The 27,794-nt window shown below is 42.7% G+C and overlaps 1 protein-coding gene across 2 annotated transcripts in view; it reads left to right on the top strand.

Annotated features, from left to right (window-relative positions):
• The first annotated feature begins 884 nt into the window (after positions 1-884).
• LOC108036467 (pneumococcal serine-rich repeat protein) overlaps positions 885-27,794 on the top strand; it is a 78,700-nt gene continuing 51,790 nt past the window's right edge. The window contains exons 1-7 of one of the 2 annotated variants that reach the window (XM_044091779.2): positions 885-1,014; positions 18,186-19,616; positions 20,212-20,893; positions 20,977-21,082; positions 22,268-22,414; positions 23,384-23,459; positions 23,520-23,649. In XM_044091779.2, the coding sequence (XP_043947714.1) occupies positions 18,555-19,616; positions 20,212-20,893; positions 20,977-21,082; positions 22,268-22,414; positions 23,384-23,459; positions 23,520-23,649 (2,203 nt within the window). In that variant the 5' untranslated portion in view covers positions 885-1,014; positions 18,186-18,554. Of the gene's footprint in view, positions 1,015-2,314; positions 2,623-18,185; positions 19,617-20,211; positions 20,894-20,976; positions 21,083-22,267; positions 22,415-23,383; positions 23,460-23,519; positions 23,650-27,794 lie in introns of those variants that run through there. The other variant, XM_017112642.2, reaches the window with a different exon arrangement.

Below are 27,794 nucleotides of genomic sequence, written 5' to 3'. Positions count from 1 at the left end.
AGAACGCCATAGACGACGGATCGACTATCAGATACCCTGTACTCAGCAAGAGAGAGACCGAAATTGCGCGTAAAAGCGCCTCCTGTCGATCATTCCCATTCCTCTAACGCGCCATCTAGGTGTTGCGCTAAGAGGCGTGTTAGTGAAATCTTGTAAAATGTATATAAACCTATTATTATAGTTATTCCTTCTATGTATTACATGCTTTCCGAGGAACCTAATATATTCTTTTATTATAAGTGTAATGAGTATAATAAGCTTAGATCGGTTAAATCAAAATCACAGAAATTATAATTTGAAGAACGGATCTCTTGGGTTGTAAAATACGAAAATCGAAACAAGTACAACGCTTGGCCTTCATAACAAATAATAAAATTAAAGTAAAACTTCTTCAAGTCACGGGTATAAAAACGTAAAAATAGGAAAACAAAATATATTGTGGCAAGCAAAGTTTATATACCCTTGCGAATATATATATAAAATATATAATAAAAATTTGACATTGAAAAATCATTTAAAAAAAATTAAAAGGTCTAAAAATTATTCAATATGTAGCTTTTAAATTTGTTTTATTAAAGGATACCCCGCAATTTTTCTGAGTGTCTGCTCATGGACGTGTTAATATTTAACAGCGGAGTTGGCCGAGAGCTGCGTCAAATGGCAGTTCCTGGCAGTTCTGGCCACTGCAGTGTAACTGACCTATTGGCCAACTTTTGGACCAGTCGCTGTTAGCCCCCTGTTAGCCCGGCTCTCAAGGCTTCGGCATCCTGGCTGTCGCATTGCCGCTGCTGCCCCATTCCTGTTGGCGTTAAAATTGAATGTTAAATTCCCCGCCCACTCACTTTCGATTTCAGTCGCAGTTCGGGGCTCAAAGCGCTCGCAGCTGTTGCGGTGAGATTGCTGAAAATCGGCGCATATTAATAAACGTGCTAGTCGGGCATCGAATTAAATGTGGCTTAGGCCCGAGCATCAAGTTGTGGGGCCCCCCGGAAAAGTAATATGCCAGATTAAATGGTGCGTGCTTTCCAAATAAAACTCAAATACAAGAGTGTTTAGGCACAATATAAATGTAGATGTATTCCCAGGATACCTCAGGCCCGCCATTAGCCAACTTATGTGTCTGTATGTGTGTGTATAGGCCTTTACGCACACTGCCGAGCCAACAACAACAGCTTTTTGGAGGCTGCGCGGGGCGGCCATCTTGGGTAGGCTTCAATTTTGGGCCTCCATTTTTCGGCAACATGTGTTCCGTTCTCTGTGTATTTAATAAAAAAATGCCCAAGGTACTGGCTTTAAAATACATCCATGAAACCGGGAGGGCGGGTGACCGAGGGGAAGAGTGCTCGCCTATAATAACAGACTGAAACGCTTGGCATAAAGTAAGAGTTTTCCGCTTGGGCAGCGGAAGCAGAACCATAAAATGCGCTCTCCACAAACAAAACACACTGAACACAACGAGAAAAAGGGAAATCTTCATGAATCACAAACGTTTTTTAAAATAGATACATCTTTGTAAATTTAGAAAATTATAAAAAAGAATAATTATAGTGCTGGGCTCACAGCAAAAATTAAAAATAAATTTAGATTTACTTCGGTTAGAAACATAAATAAATAAAATAATTCTTATTTTATACCAATACCTAAATATCGTTTCGGAGTTCGCTAAATGTTGTACGTCCCCAAACTTGCCAAAAATATTACTCATACGACATGTAAAATATATATAACTCAAAAAAATGTCTAAACCTTCATAAATAATTGAAAGAAACTTTTAAGATTTTTAACAAACCTCCTTCATTGCTAGAAATTAATTTTTACCCAGAACATTACGCATACGCCCTGTGTATTTTCATGTGAAACCTCATAATCGTATGATCTAGTGTGATCTTTCAGTTCTAGTTTGAGTTAGTGAGTTGTTTAAACTGATTTACGGTGACATTTTTTTAATGTGTACGCAAAAAAACTACAGACTACTTAGCAGGACGGCTCGTAAACGGTGCACACAACACCACCCACCGCCGACCATTCCCACCCACACACATGCGTAGAGCGGCAACCAAGTTGTGATAGAAAACAGATGCTTGAAATATGCAACAGCGTATAAATAACAGACTAAGGCTAGCCAGATTGGCCAAGTGCGAAGTGCGATGTGCGCTGTGCTGCGTGCGATGCAGGTGTCTCTGTTATTAGCACTGACCTATAGTGTTAGCCTAACAGGGGCTGTTAGCCGGGGCAGCGGCGTCGGCGGCGGCGGTGGCAGCGACGCGGGCAGCGAGCAGAAGTGATGCCAAGGGTAATTCAGTGTTGGGCGAGATTTCCATCTGTGGACACGTCGGTCGGTCAGCGGAGGTTTTTCCGAGCGATACCACAACCGAACCAGAAAAAAAGAGAAATAACCAACGTGAAAAAAGACAACCGTGTTGCTGTGTGTTGGTGTGTGTGCGTGTTTGTGTTGGTTAGCTCATAAAAGATTCAACAGCCTGCCGAGCTAAAAAATAAATAAAAAGATAACAACGTGCGTTAAACAAAACAAAAATAATTGGAAAAATTATACATAAATAGCCAGGGAGAAACACCAAAAGTTTAATGAAAAAAAGTGTTAAATAAAAGGAGCAAAATAAGGTGAGGGCCAAGCATCAATAAGAAAGAAAGCGAACCAGGCTAAAATTAAATAAAACCATCAAATTTCGTATGAAACGAAAATTAACAACATAAAATTCGTCAAGAACGGTAAAAAGGAGCCTCTCTCTCCCCATCTCTTTCTAGCTGACTTTCTTTCCTTGGAGTAGTCCCCGAATGTAACGGTAATAAGCAAGCGTATTTCGGGCATGCTTGTGTGTGTGTGTGGAGTTGTGCGGCTCCTTCTGCTCTCTCTCCACTTTCTTCTTTCCCCCTCCCCACCCCCTACCGTAATTTTCGTTTGTTTGCTGCGAGACATTTATTTGCTCTTTAACGTTTCAGCAGGACCAGGCCTGTTTCGTTCCGGCATTCTTTCTTTCGTTCTCGTCCTCCTCTCTTTACGTTCTCCACCATTCCAGTCTTCTCAGAGCCTCTTCCGCCCCCTTGCCACCCCGCCCTGCCTCCCTCTCGCTCTTTTGGGCTCTGGCATGCCGCAAAACAGTTAGTCCAACACTCGAGTCTCCCCGTCCGTGTGTCTGCATGCCTGTGTTGGTGTTGTATGTAGAGCGAATGGGGAAAAAATACAGGACTTTGTCATATATCCGGAACTTAAGAACGTCCTTATAAGACAATCACTTTAAAGTATTTCGATGTACTATCATTTTTCCAATACTAAAAGTCCTAAAAAGTTCAGTTCTAACACATGGTTGAAAATCAAAAAATTCGGCAGTTCTTATAGCGATTTAATGTTTGGAAAACATAAATTATTTAATAATAATTCGTTGAATTATGGTTAGAAAACTAAACTTAAAGATGTAGCTGAAACGTTCATTGCAATTTTTTAAAATTTTAAAGCACTGATTTAAAAACTAAGTTATTTTAAGTTGCTTTTCATCTTAAATATTGATATTTCCAATACTAAATTAATATAAATTCATAAGAACTTTTTTATTTTGTAATCTTTAAATAAAAATGTTTTAGTGCTTCACATACTTCCACAAATAACATTAGCTTACATTAGCTTTTTTAAGCCTCACTAACGCTTAATATCTTTATTAACACTAAGGTGATTAAAGAAATATATATAGTAGAGAAAATAAAAATATATATAGTATATTATTAAAAATCCTAAATGTTTTAGTTCATATTCTATAACTCATTTAACCATTAGCTTACTGAATTCATTCCAAACGGAGTCCTTAGTCTCGTGGTCTTTAAAACATTATTTTGTGGCCAATTTTTAGATCAGTCTACGAGATAATTTTGGGCCTCAACAAGAGGTTCAAATTAGGGTTGCTGCACTGTAATTCAAGCCCGCCCACACAGACCCAGGGTGTACATGTACATTCAACAATTTGCTGGCTCCCTATGCCTGGTGATTTTATTATTTTTTCGTCCTTTACGCCCACCACTCGCCGTGAAGCTGGGAGCCAACGTCAACAAGTTGAAGCTGTTGCCGCTGCCCAGCTAGCCTCGTTAGTACGGGCCTCTCGAGTATCTGTGTGAGTGCTCCTGTCTGCGCGCGTGTGTGTGTGTGTGTGCGTAAGGGGCGCCCCAAAGTATGCCACAGATAAGGTAAATCATAAGCTGGCCAGGCCTGCTAAGTTCATTTTGATGTCGCCAAGTGGCGAGAATCGATGCCAATGTCATTTGCTAATTGAAAAATATCTTGGCTAGCGCATTAACCCTTTCACACATATAGTTACTTATCTGAGAGATAGATGAAGTGAGATACGGATCTTAATTAAAACGAATGCCCAATTAATTGTCGGAGAACCGGGGCAAACTATAAGCAAAGCCATGTGTGCGTATATTTATACACGAGTCATATATAAACAGCGCTCGGTAAGCAGCGCAAACAGCAGAAATTGTTGGTCTTTGAAGTGAAATATGATTAAGATGTTTATACAAGAGAGGGAAATACCAAATCAGTGGTGTGTACCCCTCCGTAGAGAGCGGGAGAAAGGGGCCAGGAGTTCTTGTATTTACCCAGCGATTCCTGTTCGATTTTGGCCTCGATTCTGGCCCCAGGTTGCCCGAAGATAAAGTATATATACACGAAAAAAATTCAGCTTAAAAGGAATTAGAGGGATAAAAATAAATAAAGGAATCTGGAAAATGGTAAATTTATTTTTCCCTTTGTGGGCGGCATTTAACGCATTTTTAATTCCCCTATTGAGCCAACTTAAGCGAGTTTGGGTGGGGGGGCGACACTTTATCAAAGCAGACCAACCCTTGCGAACTTTGTCACAATATATATTGCTATCTGAGGCTGACACATCATTAAAACTTTTAGCAGCAGATGCTAAAGTGTAGATTACTTGACATGAAGGAACAATTTAGCAAATCTTCTGGGCTACAGGGTATAGCTGAACTGGTTTAGGCCATCAGCTTTGGAGCATCAATCTCTGGGAACACATATGGCTAGAAAGTGATTGGAAGCCAACATGTCGTATGGGCAATATCGCAAAAAACTTGAAACTCTGGGCGACGATGCCCAAGCTTTCGGCTCGTTCATTATAAGCTGTTTTCTGTTCTGTTCTCTTCGTTGGCCATTTTTTGGCTGCTGGCCCTGTTGAGTTTTCCTGCTGAATTTTTTTTCCTTTTCACCGAGCCGTGGGTTGGTGCGATGTGTGTGCATGTGACATGTCTGACGTCTCATTTTCTGCCATATAAACCCGATTTGGCATTAGGGTCTTTCAATGGAAACTCATTTGAAACTTTCTTTTCGCAAAGCTGTGCATAGGCTTTCCGAAAAAAAGAGCCTTAATATTTATATGCGCATATTCGTGCGATGGTGTGTGTGTTTCTGCGCCTGACCGAGCACTGCCTCAATTCTTTTTCGGCCCGACTCTGTATGAGAATCCGGCAGATGTTTGCCCAGGCTGGAGGAATGTACCTATACATATATGAGGTATGTATTTGGCAGCACGCTGTTGTGTTGGCGGGATAAATAATACGTATAAATCAGTATATGGCTGGCGCGTATTGGCCAAACTTCTCGTACGCCGGAACAATGGCTCTGGCCGGGCTCCCTAATCATCGATATTTTCAAACCTTTGGGCCACATTAAACGGGCTAACCCTGCACTCGTACATTCGTACACATGCTTCACATGTATATCTCCCGACTGACCGATTTTTGAACCATGAATCGGCATTGACATTTTGAACCACATTTTACATACGCACTTGTTGTGCCTAATTGATGAGATGAGCTCGCCGAATACCTTATGCAGGATATGCTGGCCATAAATCATGAGCAAATCATTGCATATTCAATGCAAATTGCGGCAGGCCAATAAATCGCATGACCTCCATTGATCTTTGCCTTCGGCTACAGGCATGTAAGGATTAAAAAAGTGGAATAAAACTAGGCAGGAATGAGCAGCAAATTGTGCCGCATTGAATTAGCCAGCCATTCTGTGGCTTGAATGCGGTTTTGCGGCCTGGCCTTGCCAGCTGGCTGCCCCTTGTCTTCGGCAACTATTTTCCGTAATTCCATTTGCTCCGAGCAGGTTGGCAGACAAAATGCAATTAGCATTAACAAGGAAGGCAGCTACAACGACGGCTACAACTGCGAGAACCCTTGAAGCCAACCCTTGCAGCGGGGCCAAAAAAGGGAAAAACCATTTTGGCCACAATTTAAGCAAACATTTACTCAAACAGACTACCGCAAAGCGCATAGCATTGAAATGCTCGGCTAACACGATTTAAATTTCGCCTTAAAGCGCGCTCGATATTTGAACAACCGGTTGGGGGAAATTCCAATTAAACTAAGTCAACACCAGCATTTACAGTTGATAAAGTCAAATAGGAATGGAATCAAATGAGTGAAATTCTAGAGCACATAGCCCGGTCAAAAGGCTTTGAATAATAATAATGGGTTCAATAGCTTGGCATTTTGTAATTTAGTCAGTCAATCAATTTGCAAAGTTTGCCAAATTCATCAAAATCATTTTACGAAAAGTTAAAAATTTCTTCAGCTTTTGCTGAAGATAATTAATTGCTGAAAATGGTGCAAAACTTTTTAATACAATGAGAAAACTATAACAAAATTCAGGAAAAGTTTATTAAATTGTTAAAGTTTGGCATAGCTTAATAGGTATTTTCTGACCTGGCTCAACTGAGGATATGCCTTGGATTAAGGCCTGGCTCTATTTGGCCTCTCTGTGCTGAAATTAAAATGAACTTTTTTGTCTTGACCCACTTTCAGCAGGTTTCTCTCAAGCACTGAGACTGCCAACCGAAACCTCAGCAAATGCGAGTAAGTCAACTGCCAGAATTTCGGCATTAAGCATTCACAAAGAGGACCAAGGAATTCTCCGGCAGAAGTGGGGAAAAGTTTCCTAAAGGTGTTTAACAGGTCACCGAATTTTAGGCAGCTGGGGGAATGCAACTGTTGCACAGGCGGACCTGTAAGGTAATTGTCGAGCACCTGTAAGTGCCTGCAGCATACGCATATTTGCATGTGCAACTGGCTCTCCAAGTGCCCCACAAATGTTGCTCATACGCCGCGTAGCACGGCCAACAATTTCCCGTGCCAGCTGGGCGGAGAGACAACAGGCCACAAATTGACATAGCTGCGTGGAGGGGGAGTGCGGCGGTGGCACTGGGTAATCCCGGGATGCACTAAAAGGAATTCTATAGCATTAGGAAAGACATAAAATTCACATATTATTTACATTAAATATTTAAGTTGTTTGTTTTTATACGGTTATGACAGCATGAAACTTGCTTAAAAATCGATAGAGCAGTCTTAGACAACTTGAGGTCATATATAAGACTGTCAACAGGGGAATTATAGCATAAACAGAACGGTAAACTTTGGAAAGCTGATCAACTCCTTAGTACATTATTGGACTTTGATATGCTTGTATATCTATCAGAGTTTTCGGAGCCAGGGCCGTAACTTTTTTAAATACATCCACTAAACCAAGACATGTTTTTAAAGGTGGTATAGACAATTCAGTGTTTAGCTCCAGAATTTCCATAAGAAAGATATATTTCACTTTTAAATAACTAGCTTTAAAAAAGATTAAAGAATGTAAAGTATTTCCTTGGAATCTTATATAAGAGAACATATATAATAGAACATAATACATATTATTTTATGAATGTAATTACAGATATAAGAAAGGATATTATGTATTTCTTTGCTATTTTATACATGCGAATTGTGGATATAAAGTATAAGCATACTTTTTTATATTTAGTGATTCTAATTCTTTACATATTTTTGTTAGCCCTTAGAGTAATGCATACTTTTAGACACCTCTTAAAGTTTTTTAAAACCCCTTGAACGTTCGTTGACTAATGGCAAAAACTCCCTGACATATTTCACCCATTTCGCATTAAAATATTTCGAGTCAAAAAAGGGAATCCCTGAGTTTTGCCGTGTGCAAAAAGCGTGGGGCAACATGACATTGACTAACGGTGCAATGTGGCAGCAGGAACTTACACACAAGCACACACACACTCTCACGCCCAGACACCCAGACACATGCAGGCCGACAATTTGTGGCGGTGAAATTTAACACGAACAATTTAATTTCAATAAAAACGCACACAGCCAGCACAACAACAATAACAAGGCGAGCACAAAGACAAAAGGATTGCTCATACGACACGTGTTCCGTCTGCATGTGAGTGGGTGTGTGGGTGGTGGGCGAGTGGCTGCGTATCTGTGTGTTTATGCTGCCCTGGTGCGTGTGTGTGGGTGAGCCGACATGCATAAATGCAATTTAATTTAATTGCTCGAACTTTTTCCACCTGGGGATGCCGAATGTTGATTTGCCGCCATGCGCTAATCTGTGGCACGTAATTCAGGATTAAAGTGCCAAATAAACTATTCCATTTCCATGCTCATTTCCCTCTTTCGCTCCTGTTACTCTAACACACTTTTTCCCATCAATGCAATTGACTGAAAAGTCAAGCGGGGCGTGGCAGGGGCGGGAAAATTCCTTTGGTAGAAACGCGTGCTGCAAGGTTACGTCTGTGTGTGTGTGTGTGTGTCTGTGTCTGTGTGTTTGCCTTTTGTGCACGTGTCTGCGTGTGTGTGCCTTTATGCTTGTGTGAGTGCTATGCATACGCCCGAGTTGCTTAAATGTCAGTTTATATCTCAAGGATAAGCTGTTTTGCCCCATGGCTCGGCTTGTTGGGTAACTGATGCCGACTTCTCCTTGCCCCCGCCGCCTTATCGCACATTTTTGCCTGCAACAAGACGCAACGTACATAAACATAAACACAGATACACCACATAAGCAAACATTCTGCTTAGGTCGCATTCACACACGCTTATCCCTGCGCCAAAGCCTTCGCATTTCGTATTTTTGTGGCTCTTGGGGTGTTGGCCTTAATAAATGCCACTTTAAGCTTGCAGCAAGTGCGAGGCTGAAGCGAAATGCTAAAATTGGATTTCAACAGAAAGGGTGAGTGGCCAGGTCCTGCCTGATTTCCAATCGATATGAGATTTCTGCCTCGATTGTCAGCGACTTTCTTCGGTCTATTGAAATGCAGACGGGAAAATGGTTAACTCATTTGAAGGGCCCAGATAAATATTGTTAGCTCCATAAATGCTAATATCTGGGTATCCTTATTGGCCCTTGTTGATTATTTAACTAAACTTATCATTTATGGAAAAATATATAGTAATTAAACATAGGATATTTTACATATTCCAATATTTTCTGATTGGTAATATTTTAGGTATTTTAGCATTTATTTGGGTCGAGTAATTAAGTAAAATAAATCAAATTATTGCCTTTTTAATGTTAAATGAGTGAAACCTCTTGAAAACATTTACCTTTAAATTCTTCCCGCCTACCTTGTTTTAATTATCAACCACTGTTGAATATTTTATAGCTATTCCAATAAGCCACACAAAAAGAAATGTTGAAGATAAAAATAATTTACTGCTAGAAACCACCTGTATAATTCATATTCCAATGACATTTGATAGCAGTTCAAAAGAGCAGTTCACACGCTCATCATGAATAGCAGAGTGGGAAACAGATTTATGTCAATTGAAAATCAAATTAGCCTCTTCATTCTCCCGAAATGTCATCACTAAATCACAACCTGGCACTTTAAAAATGTCGAAAATTGCAATTCAAAATTGCAGATAAAGTCTCACCCCCAGAGGTCGTTTTCCTCCATTAACCACTCAATAAATACGTGATTTCGGTAGCTTCACAATTATTTGCAGCGCGCTGAATCGGGAATAGAAAAAAAATGTTGTTTACCCGCTGGAATCTGTGAGTATTTTTGCGCAAAGCTCAGCAGGATATCGGTGGCTGTTGAAAGGGAAGTCACAGGGTTTCATTAGCCATCAGCCATCAGCCATCCATCCATTCGGCCATTTATCCATTTATCCCAGCCAGGGTCGTAATGAGCATCCGTTAGCAGGAAGACGAGATAAACTTGTTGCAGCGATAAAAAGCTATAAATTTCGCCAGTTTCGCGGTGAGTGTGGGTGTGTTTCCGTGTATGTGAGCGTTCTAATTAATAGCTTAGCGGGGGCAAAGCTCCCACACATCTCCCTCCCCCTGTTTTCCCAAGCACCGTTAAATGCCAGCAATTAAATAGTACTAAAAATGCGTGAGAAAGTTTCCATGGCAGATGTTGCCAGTGCGCCTAATTCTTCTGTTTTTCCGTCGAAAATGCTGTTTCATAGCCCGGGACCATTAAAATTACAAGTGTTTGGGCATTACCCGCAAGTAAAACATGGGCAAATGCCAGGGCGAACTTTTCTGGGACACGGGGCAAGGCAACAAAAAACAGAAAAGAACTCTGCAGTGGACCGCCTCGACTAATAGATAGTTGTTAGTCTGATAAAGGCAGTGCGAAGGAGATGGAGATATGCGTGCAGCAAATGTGCTGTTCCCGAGATAGCGCACTTTAATTGCTTATAACTTTGCAAGGAATAGTCCGATTTAAACAATTTTTGGAATGCAAATGGGTATTTATGATCAGAACAAAATCCTTACACCTACATTACTAAATATTTAAAAATATGGGCGTTAAACAGGCTTAAACGTTAAATGGATAAAACTGTTTAAAAGTCGGCATATTAAATCTTAACTCTTACTTCACCTTATAGGGTCGCTTTCTTCTACCTTTTACATACTTTCCGACTAATGTGGCATACCCTTTTACTCTACGAGTAAGGGGCATAAAAAGGGGCGAACTTTCAGTGGACTCCACTTGAAAGTACGGGCCAAGGTCCGACCAGAACGGCCACAACAACCAATCCTGGCCAGGCCAATTGTGTAATGCATATTTGATTTGTATTTACGCTCTTTGCGTTCGCAAATCGATTGTCATTTGAGTGCTGCCCCAGTGCTTTCCACCATTTCCCCTGCTTCCTGTTCGGTTTTGGGAGCGTGAACAAATGTGGCGCCATTACCAACACCAACGGCACAATGCCAGCCAATTTTAAAAACAACAATATAAATACTGCAGCGCTACTTTTTCCCCGAGCCGAAAGTATCTTGCTCTCGCAGAGTCAATAAAAATGATTGCCCCATATATTTTGGGTTTACTGCGAGTGGCTGGCTTAACTGTTTTGTTGGTGGCATGCAACTAGGATTTAATGCTCCTGAGATATTTTCAGATCATTTTCGTAGTGATAAATCATTCGAAGTAATGAGTTTTTACTAATCCTGAAAAATTGTTGTACTTTATTGGACATGTTGTTATACTTGGGGGACAATCACCCCCAATAAGCACTTTTATGTGTCAGGCACAGTATTGTTGGTACTTGGCTAATTATATATACAGAGGAACTTCCCTAATTGCCACCAAATAAGTTCGAGTAATGGATAGCCTATATATACTAATATGGCCACTATAAGGGAGGTTCAATTAAAAAAGATTGAAAAAAAAGATAGAAAATTGAAAGATTATAATATTTATTTTTACTTGGTACTTTAGCTGAGAAAACAAGAAGAGTTTGTTTATATATTCAAGTTGACTGCGACGTAATTTATAAAAAGAGCCACATTAGTTTTGTTACAAATTTAGTTATACGGATATTCTATATTTGGCTTCGGTTCTTTTGAAATCACATCTGTATTACTAAAAGTCTCTATATTTCTTTATTAACTTTGATGCTTAGACTTGACCTTAAAGAACAAAACTTAACCTGGCAAGGTAAAAGTTATAGATTGTTTTCCCAATCCCACTCTATAATCTACACACCCAATTCCAATTAAAGGGCATTGGCAATCGAAGGCACTCATGACTTTCAATGGAAATTAATGGAATGCGAGTTTCATTATTTTCCTATTTTCCTCCACCGACCTTTCTGTTTCACCGGACAAGGGCAACTTGACTGGGTTGTATCGGACTGGGCTGGGCTTCCAATTATGTGGGCCTCCATGCGTATACGCAATATTTGCCCTTTTCCATTTTAATCTTGCTGAATTCTCTGCGTACATCTTGTACGACAGCGGGTAAATTAAACACAAAAATTAACCGGAAAAGTAAATGGTATATATTTAATTGGTTTCGCCTCGTTCGCCCCTGTTGTTGTTGTTCCTGCCTAGACAATATAATTCGCTGGGAAGCCCAGAAGAGCCGGGGGCCATTCATAAAAATGCCAAACGCACAATACCGAAACCAAATCGAACCGAAACCGGACGGAGTCGAGGAAAGCGGAACGGAATACAAAGGAAAAGCGGTCCAAGGAAAAGAGGGCGCGACGGCGAACAAACATGGAATGAAAACAGAAAACGACGTGTAAATATTTAGTTCGGAATCGTGTGTGTTTATATCAACCCCGACACCGAAAAACAAAAATCTCCATTTGATAGTTTGATTTGTGCGATATCGACTGGTGAAACAGTCCGAATCACAGGCTGATGTATTTCTGAAAGGTCTATAAATACGAGCGGTTCGGCCTGTCTTCGATAAATAAACAAGACGCGACGCATTCCAAGGCCCGAATTCCCCCATGGGTGAACCATTACGCATACGCCATGTGAGCCCCATTTGGGTAGGACTGCGAACGGGGTTCAAGGTCGGGTCAGGAAACCCGAGATCCCTGCAGCACTTTGGGAATATCTGAACTTGAGCTGAGGCAGCACATCAGCTGGGCGAGGGAGGAGGGCTACCATGTCCACAGTTGTCACAGTTTCCTTGTAACAGCAACAGTCACCACTGTTGCAACACACACCCACACACACACACTCACCAAAGTGTCGCAAAGGCATGCATACGAGCCTCTGTGTCATAAAACTGTCAGCCTGCATTTCAGACGCTCCACAAAAGGCAGAATTACACCATGGGATCAGGGTCCGGAATAATTGCACAGCATTCCTCCAATTATTTATTTTGCTGCATTTAAATTACTTCATTTGGGTGGGAAACGAGTGAGGGTCACGTAAGCCTGCAAAGGTTTCTATTGCATTTAGTCTAGAAATACGCTAACTAGAGTGAATACTGCGAGTCTCACTACGAGTAGTGTTAGTCCAACTATATGTTATATTCTAAAATTGTAAAACATTTTTAAGTGCTGCTTAGGAAGTCGGATTAAACCTTATTTAAGGAATTGGCAATTTGTAGGTAAAAATTAGATTTATCTGTCAGGTATATCAAAAGTATCTAGTGCGTTATAAAGCATTTTATCGTTTTTATTCATAATATTTTTTGTTAAAGTAAGGGAGAACAAGAATATTACAATGTTCAATAAATACCTATTAGATTAATTAATATATTTATAAAAAATAATATAAATTAGTGTAAATATGCATAACATAAAGCTTAAACAATTTCAAAAAGGTATAAAAGGTTATAGTATGGTATTTGGGATAGTATTTAGACAAACAGATCAGAGGCACATCACCCAAGGTACTGGTCTTCGGTTAACACGGGCTCTCTCATGTTCAGCTGTTCAGAATTTCAGCTGTTGCCATTGCCAGGGCCGTGGACATGCACGTGGACATGGATGCAGATCTGTATCTGTATCCGAACCTGCCTCTGTATCCGTGGCTGTGCCTCCGAATATACACGTTCACGCTGGTCCCATGGACCTGGCGGCAGACGGACGTTTCTTCACAGACAGTTTTCACTAATTATCTGACACGCTGATGGCTGCTGGGCCATGGCAGTTGCAGTTGCACTTGATGCGGGGGGCTGCCCGGGTGCCGGGTGGTCCTTTTTGCTGCAGCTCGTTGCGGCCAAGGACTCATTTGAATGTGTGTTGTTCTTGTCCTCACTTTCTCACTCACACGGACACAGCAACTTTACGTCGCGCACATCTCAGAACTCTAATTTCAAAGGTCGTGCCAGTGAAAAGTGAGCTGTGGGGGGGCACAGGACGCTGTTTTTAGCTTTATTTTCGTGTCCTTTTGCAGCTTTTTTTTCCTTGGTCGGACCAACCGACGTCTCTCGTTTCGGTGTCATGTGTTTTAAGCCATGTGCATGTTTTATTTGCCAAACAGCGTTTTTCGTTTTTCGTTTTGTGTATTTTGTTATGTTTGGGCTGCATCGGTTGGCGAAACCGAAAAATGTGCGAAGGACAACGGCGAAAAGCGGGCGTCAATAATTGAATGCCCCAGGCCGAGAGTTTTGGGGTATCCAGTTTCGCATATATATTATCGGGCATCTGGAGCTTGATTAAATTTAAGTATTCGCCAGCTCCGGTTTTGCTTTCTCTGCTATCTTTCTCCATCCGGCTGCAACTCCGGCGAATTTGCATTTGCTATTCCATTCCTGATTTGAGCGCGGGTAATTGTGCTGCGAAATTACTAACAATTACGTATTTATGCGCCCACCAGCTGGGGCGGGGAATTCGGGGCATCCGCTGGCCGGGTGTTGGCCATCGTGGAATACGCGATATGCCCTTGATTATCACGTATACGACACGGAAACGTGCGAAATCTAGATCCGTTTCTGTCATTTGGGTGGCCCACGAAATTGTAGGGAATTAAATTGGATCATTGCTGCAAATAAAACGTATATTTTTGTATTTGCTTTTCATTTCATGAAAAGCCAGGAATTTATTATTAATTTACGATAACTTATAAAATAAAATATCTAATATTAGGTACTACTGTCTACTACTAAAAAATACGTGACCACAGCAAAAAACAAATTGCCAATACTTACATTTTTAATAATTTTTATATTAAAAAAATATGTATTTGTTCATCACTTCCTGGAAAGCCTTGAAAATGTTTTTATTTAAGAGAACTTGTAAAATAAGTATCTTTTAGAAACTAATATGTCGTTTAGCGGGTACGTAGCTTTAAAATGTTATCTTGAATTCTAATTCGTATAATAAAAATATATATCAGTTGAAATTTGTATGTAATTTTAATTAGAAATGTATGTACTTAAGGCTTACATCTAAAAGTTTCTACATGTATAGCTACATACGTTTATGACTTTTTAAAGGCCTTGAGATAGTTTACTCCCAAGCAAAAACCCTTTAATATAGGGAAGGCTCCATATCCCGTCCTCTACTCCATATGTATAATGTCAATTGTTAGTTATACGAGTATAATTAATCATAATATGAACTCATTCAAAACATAATAGAAACAACTTAAATCTTATTTTGAACGGTTTATGCCACAAAAACCATGCCACTGTGGTCCCGACTTTATTTTAACGCTAGATTAAGATGAGCTCTCCCAACTTTCCTATCCTAGTGCCGTTATTAAATAAACCCATTCAACGCAAACTAAAACTGAAACCACTCACAACCAGGCGATGTGTGTCGCCAATTAGGCATTTGTTGGGCTTGCCATTGACACCAAACTCGGCAGCCCTGAAAGTTACTCCCGGCGAGCGCACAAGCCACCGAATACAATCACATAAATCTAATGGAAACGGGGGAAAAAACTGTCAACTACTTGGCTAAAAAGTTCAGATGTCCCATTATAAACACACACACACCCTCTGGGAGATCGTGGGAGGCAAACATTCCTTGAATTAGCAGAGCCAGCAACAAGCAGAAAGTGTTAACAGTGGCCCAAACATTCGGATGGCCAAAAAGTTGGCAGCTGCGCAGAGAGAAAGCGGAGAAAGTGCTCTCTCTCGGACCGTTTTCCTCTGCTTCTGCACAACTGTTGAATTTTCCTCTGCCGCCGCGTGCCACAACAACAGATGTTGCCGCTGTTAACTGTTATTTACTTTTGCGGCAGTGGCAGCAACAGTTATAATTTTTGCCTGGCTTCGTTTTATGTCCTCGGATGATTTATTTTCGTACCGCCTGAAACTGAAACTGAGACGGAGTAGGTGGTAGTAGGTAGTTCCAATGGCCCTGGCTATGAGGCATGCGGTCTTTGTTTGGATTTATGCGTGTGTGTTTGCCACCCCCTGATTTTTCCCCCATTTTCCCCAACGCTCCTACATCCCCGGTCCTCTGGTTTTCATTTGCCTAGATTGTTTGCACGCCTGGCTGGTTGGATATTGTGTTTTGGGCCAGAGATAAGACGCTTAGGCTGTGTGCACTCACAAAAATTGTTATTGTTGTCGTTCTCCCGCTTCGAGGATTGGATTCATTGAAATTGTTCTGTGGTCAGTGAATGGCTTTAAGCCAATTTTCAGGCAAATCCCAAAGGGATCAAGGTGAATGTCTGTGTATGACTCGCTTAGGTTTTCAGAGTAGCCAGTTCAGGTAATTCGATTTCGGTTCATCTTTGCCTTACAGGTTATTCACACAAGTTTTGTTCGGGGTGGTGGTTTAACTTTTGTTCAATGGTCCTTGTTATTTGTGTCAGAGCAGATGGGGAGAATTTGAAACGAATTTGTGATACAAGGATGCAAAACAATAAGTTACATTTTATGTTACTTATCTTCAAGGGTTGAGAAGCGCAGAGAAAGGCGCTTTAAGGAAATGAAATGGAGATACAAGTTTGTGTCAGAAAGTAGAGGCATTATACAGGTAATTAACGTTAGTTACTTTCGAAGTTGTTTCTTGCAATTGTGAAAATCACAGAGAGAGACAATTATTTCCAAAGAACCGCTAAAAGCAGAGATGTAAATATCATTTTGTGTCCCTCATTCTCTCAGTGTGCGGCTGTGTGCATCTGGGCCAAGTTATTGATCCCGTTAACTGAAATTTATGCAAACTGGCGGCCTCAACTTTTTCTATTACCCAACCATATCGTTTAATTAGCGATTGCCTCAGGATTTCCAGAGTCACGCTAGTCATGGCAGGACTTAGGATTTCAGGGCTCCAGTATTCAGGGTCTGCTCCGCCCTTTGCATGTTGTGTTCGAGCATTGTTGTGCATTATTTTCTTCTACTTTGCATTTAATCATTTTTTAGATGATGGGGCTGCCGCTGCTCCTGCTGTTGATGGCGCCTATTGTGGCGACCCTTTTGTGTGCCATTTGCATCAGAGCTGGCGTCGACATTCACGAACATGCGACTGAGATTGCAATAGCGACTATGCACTGCGGAAATGAAAACAATATCCATTTCCATTGTAGGTTTTTATTCGGTCTATATGCATACTTATACATGCATATGGTACGAAGGGCGGCAAAAAGCGCATTGGAGGCCATAAGGGACTCCTGTCGCTGCCATTTTCCCACGGGCCTAGGGCCCACAGCTCCTATACATACATATATATACTCACATTTCACACGGCAACTGAGAGCCTGGGCTTTAACAGTAACTCGCACTCCCACTTACCTGTCATAGCCCGATACTCTCGATTCACTTGTTTGCCTCAGTGATGACCGCTTAGATTTGGCATTTGGTGTGTTACTTGGAAAAGGGAATTTGCGATATCCTCTCTATCTCGAAAGTTAATGAAGATCAGTTTATTTGAATTCTCCAAATTACTATTTAAGTTACCCTAACTGGAATAATGAGAATCGCCGAGAAGGGCGTATATTGTACTTAGGAAGCAGAGCCATTATACATCAATTATTATACTTTTTTTATATACTTTACTTTACTTTATTTTATTTTTGTATCCTAAGTTTTGTTTGCAAAATGCCCTATTTATTATTGTTTTATTTTGTTTAAATGTATTATACCATGAATTACGAAAATAAAAGTAATGTAATATTCAAGATGAAAACATAACCACATTTCACATTGTATGTGAAGCACTTATTGTTAAATTGGTATGAATTGTAATAGAGAAATATATTTCATCCAGTCTCTAAATTATATTCCCTTACAATTTCCATTTTTTCGCATTCCGAATTCCGGGCAGAAAAATCCCTCGGAATGTGGGTCATCACTGACCACTCGACATTGAGTTCTGCTAGGATGCCATGGATGCCGTCCCTCGCGTGTATTGGGGTCCTGTTCGCATGAGTGTGTATATTTTCCCCCACAAATATGTGCGTGCAACAAGTTGAAATCTGCTACACTCATGCATAATGGAGGCAGACGCGAATCCGAGCCAGAAAAGTGAGCAAAACTATTGGCAAGCTGTCCTGGGTGGGTGGATACTCCTCCCTCCTGAATCTTTTGTGAGTCCTTGAATTGGGGGAAAGTAGTGTAAAGCGGGCAAAGGATATTGGGCGATGATTGTCTATTGAATCGAGTGTCAGAGTCTGTCTAATGTTCTGCTGCCTCTTGCTCTTGTTGTTGCAGGTGCAGCCGTCGCCTTTAAGCGCCACTTGATGCCATCGTGACACACAAAAGGGAATCCGTTGAAAAGGCAATTGACGAGGGCGGGGTGGTGGAGGAGGACCACGAGGCAAGCTAACCAGGGGGCGGCGGCGATGACACTGACGCATCCAAAGACGTCCAGATGACGGGCCGGGGGCATCAGCAGGAGGAGCCGAAACACCACCACAACCCCGAGGACAAAACAAACCGATCAACGTGTCAACGCGTCGAGTAGAATGCAAATAGGCGACAAGAACAAGACCAGCAGCAAGAGCAGCAACAACCGCCTCCAACCACCAGATCCCGAGTCTGGGCCAGAGCCACCACCTACCATCCGTACCATAAGCCAACATGGCGGATGCGGACGATAGCAAGAGTGGTGACAGTGGGAGTGGAGCCGAGTCCCTGCAGCTGCTGACCAAACTGGACAAGGCCGTCTCCACCAACGATGTGCTGCTGGATCTCCAACGGGCCCTCACCTACGAGGCTGTCTTCAGCACCCTGGTGGAGCACAAGATGCAGGCCCTCAAGCGGGACTACGAGGAGCACAAGAGGGCAAAGCGACGCAAGCGCAAGTCTATCGGTCGCATTTTTCTGCCCAGGAAACTATTTGGCAGCTCCAGTCGCCGCTCCAGCAGGGAGGACACCCCGCCCGCGGAGGAGCAGCATCAATCGCCAGCAGCCACCAGTGGCGGCAAGACCAAGGCCAAGACAAAAGGAAAGGCACGGACGGATGAGATTGAGGAGGCCTCCGGCTCCTTGGCCAGCTTGCAGCGATCTCATGCGAAGCGGACGGAGAACCTGGAAGACAGTCTGGCCAGCACACTGAGCAATTCCTCGGGAGCCCAGCACCGGCAGCATCGGCATAGCCACAGTTTACTAGTTCGAGCCCAGACCCACACGCCGGCACACCAGGTGGACTTGGATGCAGAGCGGAGATCCATGAGCTCCGTGGAGGAGGGTCTGGGGCAGGAGCAGGTGAGATCGAGGACCCAGCTTCCCGCCAAACATTCCACAACGATCAACGGCGAATCGGAACTACTGCCCCCGATCTCCGGACACGACAATACCTCGACGACTGCCACAGCAACTGCCACAGTGACCGCTACGGGAGGAGGCACCTCTTCGGGCGCCGGAGGCGTCCTCCACAGCTCCACGCTGGCGGACGACAGCCTGACCGCCTCGCTGCGCGGCAGCCTGGAGAGCCTCTCGTACAGCAGCTCCCGCTGCACCGTCAGCTTTGGCGGAGCGGAGGTGATTGTCCCCGCCGGCATGGAGGCGGAGTCGAGGGAGCGGGTGCGACTGGCCAAGCGACTGAGGATCCTGGAGGCCAAGTCCATCAGCGCCCAGTGCAGCCCCATCTTTCCCAGGCACGTGGTGCGCTCGTTTCCGATGCAGTCGCCTCAGCAAGGGGTGAGTACTAATTTTACATTATAATCTACCTATATATAGTTGAAGAATCAATATTTCTTACAGTACAGGTTCATTTTTGTGTACTTTTTATATTTATATTGCGAAAAGCTTGGTCAATCGGACCAAGGTGATATATTTATTGTGAAAATACAATTTTTTGGGAGCATTTTTTTAAAGCCTTATTCTTTATAAACTTATTTTGGTTTTCATGTAGGAATGTATTTGAGGATAGTGCAATTTTATTTCAGCAGAGTGCCGAGCGCAGTTCAATAACAAAACTCTAACCTGTTTAAAATATTGTAAAATTTTAAATAGGATTTTATTCGGAAAGTCAATACTTATCTACTTGCCAAAAACAGTTTAATTCAGACCATTAAGAACAAAGTTATAAGCAAATAAAGTAAACTGGAAAGCAACCGATTTGATGCAAGCATATCTCTATCTCCCTCGCACTTAGATGAGTAACGGGTATCCAGTAGGAAGGCTATTGACTATATATTCTTTATAGTTCTCTATGAGCTACTCCTATTTCAAATGCCCTATGTGGTGTTTAGTAAAGTTTCAAACGAGACTTAATTTTTTTTGCATTCCCCAGCGCCTGCACATCAATGTTCCCTCCAGTTTGGCCAAGCCTCAGACGCAGTTGCAATTGCAGCAGCAACAGTTGCAACCCCACGTGGCCTTGGAAATTGACACGCTGCCCGCCCCGCTGCCCCAGCGAAGACGACTCCTGCCCAAGCAGCTATCCTGCACGGAGAGCGGGGCAGCTGGGGACTTTGGAGTGGGCGGGGCGGAGGCCTACACCCGGTACTTCTCCCGCCAGAACACCTCGGAGGACAGCGCCAATGTGACGGTGAGCACGGTGCTGGCCCAAAGCGACTCCCAGTCGCTGCATGCCACGCCCAGCTATGCAAATACGCCCCCGGCAACGGGCAGCAGGATTCAGGAGCGCCGCAAGTCCCGGAGCACTGGACTGCTGGCGGTGCGTCCGCCATATGGCATGGATCCCAGTGCTGTGGTGATTACCATGGAGGAGGGCGAGAGCGAGCAGAGGGCCAGGACGAGGGCGCTGATGCCGGACAAGCTGCACCGGATAACCTCCACATCGACGGGCTCCAGTGTGGCCGCCACCGGCTGCTGTAGTGCAACGAAGCCGAAGGAGAAGCCGGCCGAACCCTTTAGGCCCTCTGCGGTGCCCGCCTCCTCGTCCGCAGCAAGGACAACGGCCCAGAGCACGGGCAGCGATGACGAGTACCGCCGGCGGAAGCGGAAGTACAGTAAGTGACAGTGAGCCGAAATGGAGGAGGGTACCTCAATCATTCAGTTCTTCTTATCCCTTCATCTCACCCATCTCCCCCAGAGCGCCATCATCGCTGCTCGGACCCCGCGCTGGTCTATCCCACGCCCAGTGGTCTCCAGCACTACGTGCACGTGCTCGGCATCAATCCGGACACTCAGCAGCCCATGTAAGTTTGATTCAAGGATGGGGAAATATAGATAGATTTTGTTGTAGAAAATAGTCTTTATTATTAGTTATTAAAACCTTTTTTGCATTTCTTAATTTTGTATTCGCTTAGAAAATTTGTCATATTCCCAAGTTTAACAACTTTTTTTTATTACTTTACTTTAAAATTATATTTATGATAATACTAATAATAGTTAAAAGAATCATATTTATTTGTATTATAAACAAGAAAGAAAGTTAACTTCGGCAAGCCGAAGCTTGTATACCCTTGCAGGTATAAAAAGTAATCAATAATTTTATTAAATTGAATTCGAAATTCTTAAAAGTATAAAAATGTATATTCCCAATATTATAAGATAATATGTCAAAAAGCCCCAAAGCTATAATTTGTTTCACACTATTTCCCACCAATAAAATTTAATTCGAAATTCAGAACTAATTAAAAAATGTTATTTTCAAGCTGATAAGGTTATATGTTATATGTTTCCTATTATCTTTCCGATCGTTCCTATGGCAGCTATATGATATAGCCGTCCGATTTTGATAAAATTTAATTCGAAATTCAGAACTAAGAACCGATAGCTTTAAAAGTGAGAGACTAGTTTGCTTAGAAACGGACGGACAGACAGACGGACATGGCTAGATCGACTCGTCTTGTGACGCTGATCAAGAATATATACCTATACTTTATGGGGTCGGAAACGTGTCCTTCACTGCGTTGCAAACTTCTGACTGAAATCATTATACCCTCTGCAAGGGAATAAAAATGTAATAAACAACTTACTTATGCCTACTTTCATATTTTAACCTTAAGTAATTTCGTAGCTTAAATTCCAAAACCATTCCATTAAATAACATGTCTTTGCAAATCAAACTATTCTAAATGATAAATCTACTTAACTTAGATTAAAAACCAAATGCTAGTAAAATCCACAAAAATTAATGATTTTTTGCATTTAAGCCTCTAGTAAATTATCCACTAGTTAAGTTAAGTGATAGTCTTTATTTTCGTTATGGTGGCTTAAACGAATATTAATGGTTGTTAGCAGGTAGTTCATTAAAACATTAATCAGGCTAAATTGAAAAGCCATTAAATTAAATCCTGTGCAGCCAAATAATCCATATATTAAATACTTTTTTCTAGGAATAAGTCATACTTTCAGCTAATGTGATTTATTATCCGCAGACAATGCCCCTACGGCGAGGACTCGCCCTGCGACCTGCAGCTGGACATGGACTTGGACCTGGACCTGGACCTGGATGCCGATAAAATCGACGACCTTGAGCAGATGGTGCCCAGTGGTGGTCATCAGCGGCATCGTCGAAAGCATCGGTGAGTGGTCATTGGCCAGCCCCCCAAATCCTTTCAGCCAGCAAGACACATTGTCCTTGATGGCCAGGCCAAAATCGGCTTGAGTTGAGAAAGAAATGATCGGAGAGCACATAAATAATAGCGTAAGCTGATGGATGAATGGTTGCTCAGTCGGACAGCTAGGACAGGTGCAGCCACAAAGGACCCGCCATGTCCTTGGACTGCACTAATAAATGTCCTGCCGATTGGCGGTGTGCTTCGGCGATTGCGCTTGCCAAATGTGCCCTAATGCGTTGCCCTCCTTTTTTCGCCGCCACCCCACCCACATTTCCCTCGGGAGCTTCGCGTGACGTTGAGCAGACAAAAATTGATTGACAAGCTTTGTGCGACTATTTTGCGGGGGCGGGGCGGAAAAGGCCGGGGATTTGGGTGGTTCAGGTGGGTGGATGGGTGGTTGGGTGGCACAATGGCATTGACTGTCAGCAGGACGATGTCTGATGTTGTTTCTGCCTCGGCTCTCTGCATTTCTCCGTTTCTCCCTTTCCGCCCATCGCCAGGAGCAACTTCCGTTGCAAAAATCGAGCCATGTTGCTTGTAGCGAGTGCTGCTGCGGTGCAGGGGAAATTGCGGCAGCTTTGTAATGCGGAAGTTTTGCAAAACCCAAACGGAAATAGAGCAAATATGTTTAAGCTTCTGCTGCAGGTGGAGCCCACATATGTGCGGCCAGCAGGGGAGGTAGATGCTCAGGCACACAGGCTAAATAGATTAATGTGCAAAATTTGTGCCAGAAATAATCATTAAATAGCATTAGAAGCATTGCCACACAACTGAAACTTTGTTTCCTCTGCGAAGCACTTAATCAATTTATGTATGCTTTTCCAAAGCCAGCAAGTAATTTCCTTGGCACAACCTCTAAAATCAATTTAAGTTGGGGAAGTTTGGCTCTTTGGTATCGCCCGTAATATAGTTTATTCAATTTACCATCCACAGGCATCGCCACAAAAAACGACATCGGCACAAAAAACCCAAAATTCTGGTGCAGGACTTGGACACTGAGGTTGTCAAGGTGGGTTATGTTCTCATTTAAAGTGTTGTAATTGATTATATATTATGTGTATCCTCCCAGGTAATCGATCCTCATGATCTGTCTCAGCGCGCCCGCTGGACAATAATTGCCACCGCCTGCTTGCTACTGCTCATGTGCCTCATGTTGATTGGGGTTACTTTGCGTATGGCTCCGATTATTGATGATATGGGTAAGTCCCCAAAGAGAACTACCCATTAAGTTTATTGCCAAAATACCAAAGAGCTTTGGTATTAAATAAATTACAGTACCTCGACTTTAAGATATTAAGTGATTGTTACTCTAATGGAACAAGTTATTATGCCTATTATAATTATATCATATTATAATTTATGAAATGCGCCTCGTTATTATCCTAGAATTGCAGCAGTACAGACATTGTAATTATGCATTATTTTAAGCAAACTAAGTACTAAGACCTTATCGATAAAGAATGATGGCGACCTATCTAATGCTTTCTGTACTGTGTTTTATTTTGTTATATTGCAAATTTAGAACACCTAACGAAATGTAAGTAGACGTTCTCGAAAAAAAACAGGCTATAACCCAAAACTTTGGTTATACGAATATGGTATAAGCCTGAGTTTTGCATGGTTGTACAAAAATATTGGTTATGGAATGCTAGTGTGTGTTTTTTATTGGAACCCCTTTTAAGGGACCTCCATGTGTTGCTGTTAGAAAAGCTTTGCTGTTACACTGGTGACGCTGTAGAAAGGCTCTCGAAGAAAGCTCTCGAGTCCTGTAAGCTTGTGTTATACTTTAAGGATATAGCTTTAAGTTCGGGACTTTAAGCGCTGCTTAAGCTTGAGTTATTTTGCTTGGCGAAGCTTGAGCCTGCTTTTTGAGTGTTATTTTGGGCGAAGCTTTTCTGGGTGTCGCTCAATCTCAATGTTTTTTGCAACACCCGCCCAACCTTGCCACCTCCCGCTGCGTTTATGTGTGCCATTGTGTTGCATAACAACGCAGTAAGGGACGCGGAACTAGGACAGTGTATCACATGTTGCATCTCACACAAACACAATCACAAACAGTAAGAGAAACAGCATCAGCCAGGCGTTAGTATTAGTCCCTGTGTTTTTGGCATAGATTTGCGAGCTGATGATGTTGATGTTTGATTTCGGATGGGTCGCAGGGCCCCTCCCCCGTAATTATCAATCATCAATCATGCATGGCTTGGCTCACCTTCATTAGAGTGGAGAGCGGTATAATTAGATGTTGATTAGAAGACATTTCCCCCTTCACACGCCACATCCCCACCTAAGGCGGGACCCCTGCAATGCAAACATTCGGCTGAAAGGCACTGAAATGTCAACAGGCAGCAGCTGCGACTCCTGCTTCCAGTTCTAGTTATATAGTACCATCGTTCCCCTGGCCCCATGGGTACTTGGCCCTCCTCCAAGACGACGCACTTAATCGGCAGCCGCGATGGTGGCAGCACAATGGGGCTCACCGCAGCGTGACAGGGGCTGGTTAAAACTAATTTGTGTGTCGGCGGAGTGGGGCACAGTGGATCGAGGTGCCCAAAGAGGTCTATTAAAGGTACCCTTAGCACTCAGAGCAGCCAAAGAAATCTTTGTTTCTCCGAGAATTTTAATCTCATTTCATAATACCTAAGAATGTGCACTGATATAGGATGGTCTCTCAGAATTTTGCAATATATATATATAATTAAAAAGCAGCCAAAGAAGAGCTCGCCTTTCACCTTCCAATATGAAAATGGTTAGCTTAAAACCAAATTTGATTCTAATTCCAAGCATTTCCGAGCATCCAAAGAATTCTTTGGATTTCTGAGAACTTTAATCTCCTTTTAAAATACCTAAAACACCGTATTACATGATGGTCTCTCCGCATTTTGCATAATATCATTTAATAAGCACTAATTAAAATGTAACTCGTATTCCAGGGATTTTAAAGCACCGAAAGACGTCAAGAAGAGTTCATAACTATTTTCTAATGTGAAAACTAACTATTATTGATCAGAAATTGTTATCTCTTGGCTCTAAAGCATTACATAAGTTTTATTTAAGAATTTTACAAATTGTTACAATAAATATATAATGGGGCACTCATTTAAAAGTAACTTCGCCTTACTGCCAAATAATTCCCGCAATTTGGCGACTGCGACTAGGAATCACCATAAAAGCTGTATATGATTTCTGTGCTTTTCCAATTCTTCGGAATCCTTTAGCCAGCAAAACATAAAGAGACATAATCAGATTAGAAGACAGTTTCCAAAGGGGAGGTGATAATGGCTTCCAGGTAACTGCAGCTGCGACATAAAAAAGATGGATAGAAATGGCACTCCCGGCCTTGAGAAAAATCAGAGGAAAATGAAGATAGTAATAAAAACTACTGCGCAGGGGAAAAGCGAATGGGTGACCATGGCAAATAAAGCGCCTAAGCGAGGCCACGAACATGGAATCTGAAGTCATAAGTTTGTTAATATCCCTGGGAAGATAAGAGCCTGGGAATCGGACATTCGATATCTGGTATCTCAAAGGTGTGAACCACAGTTCGTTGGCAAGGGGCTAACTGCTGAAAGCACGAGCGCTCCTCCTGGCCAAAATGGCGGCCAGGCGCTGCATCCTGTTCCTGTTCCTCTTCTTGTTCCTCCACCAACCAAACCCAGCCACACCCCACCCAACCAGGTCGCCCCACCGCTTTTCCCACCGCTGCTTTTCCTGCTGGTGCGCTCATTGTGAGCGCCAAGTGGAAAATGTGGAATGCTGCTATGCATTTCTTAAACCAAATCAGCGGCCATGACAAAGCAACGCAGTCGGTGTGTGTTTGGTGTGTGTGTTTGGGTGTGTTTGTGCCCTGCCCTGCTGTTTATCTTGGCTTTGTGTTGGCACTCGAAAGGGGCGAAAAGAAAACACCACCCCCACCACGCTGCACCCCCACCAACCAGTTGATGACGCTGAAGCCTCTCGTGCTCTTGACTTCGACCCGGCGAAAAAGTTTTTCCACTATGCACGCAATTTCCTCGGGAGAAAAGGGAACCATAGTTTGTTGCTTTGCTGCTGGTTCTTTTCGGGCTTTTGCTGCTGCACTTCTTGCAGCTTTGATGCACAGAGACAAAAGCATAATTACTCCATTCGCTTATTGCCTTTTGCATTTTTCATCGCGCTCCTTGGACATGAATAGTTGGTTCTTTAGTATTTCTAAATTTATATATATTTATAGTCTCTGGTTGGAAGGTGTTTCTTAAGAGGAAGGAGCAGAAAAATGAAAAAGAAGTATCTAGAGTATCTTTATTTCCTTATCTATGAGATATCAAAGAAATGTCTCATTTTTTAGGAATGTTGCAATAAATGCAATATTTCTAGTTCTTGAAAATCCATTTTTTATTATCTCATGAAAATGGGTTTCATGACATTTTTAATGAAAAAAATAATTTTATTTTTACACCATAAAATAAGGGCTAATTACCAAGAAATCGATGTGGTATTTGTTTTTCTCAGCGTTTGAGTTTGTTGCTGGACTTGTTGTGCTGCTGCGGTTTGCTCCGCTGATGTTGTTGTACCGCCCTAGGGCAGCGGGCGCCTTGTCATTTTTGGATGCTGCGCGTGGATGGTCTTCTGCTCCGCTCTGTTGTTTCATTACTTTGCTGCATAAAACAAATGCGCATAGTTGCCGCTGCCGTCAGTTATTATCCACTTGCAGCGGCACTTTGTGGCAGCCACCATGTCACCATTTCGCCTGTTCACGGGCACTACGCCGGAGTGCCGGGGCCCAAGGAATACGGCGGGAATCATGGCAACAATGCGCCCCCTTGGCCAGAACGCGTTTTCTTTTGGCTTTGGCTTTGGCTTCGGGGAGCCGGGGATGGGTAACTGCGAGCTGGCTTAATCAACACGATGACGACGACGTTACTGCGAGCCACAAAAGGCATTCCAATTGCCCAGGCTCATCCGCAGAGAGAGCGGCTCAGTTCCAGGATCCAGCAGCGGGCGCCCGGGATCCAAAAAGACCTAGCCATGGACAGGCCACGCCCCCTGCCCGGTGCCCCTGCCTCTGCCGCACGCCCCCAACTCGGCCGCAAGTATTTCTGGGACCAAATTATTTTCATAGCTTTAGCTTAAAAGCTGAATATGCCGCTGCCCCTCTGGCGCTGGCAAAGAATTAAAAATATTTACAGTATTTCCCAGAGAGCTGCACGAAATAAAACAAAGCCAAAAAATAAATAAACAGCATGTTTAAAACAAAAGGAACGCAGGAAACTTGGACGAGCCTGGGACAAAGGAAATGTCATCTCTGTGTGTGCGGAGGGATCGTGTGTGTTTGGCAACCGCAAGTGGGGATGGCGGTGGGGCTGGG

This window comes from Drosophila biarmipes, chromosome 2R (genome assembly GCF_025231255.1).
Source record: "Drosophila biarmipes strain raj3 chromosome 2R, RU_DBia_V1.1, whole genome shotgun sequence".
In the NCBI taxonomy this organism is placed as follows: Eukaryota; Metazoa; Arthropoda; class Insecta; order Diptera; family Drosophilidae; genus Drosophila; species Drosophila biarmipes.
Note: the sequence above shows the minus strand (reverse complement) of the source record. Positions and strands in the feature narration are given on the sequence as shown.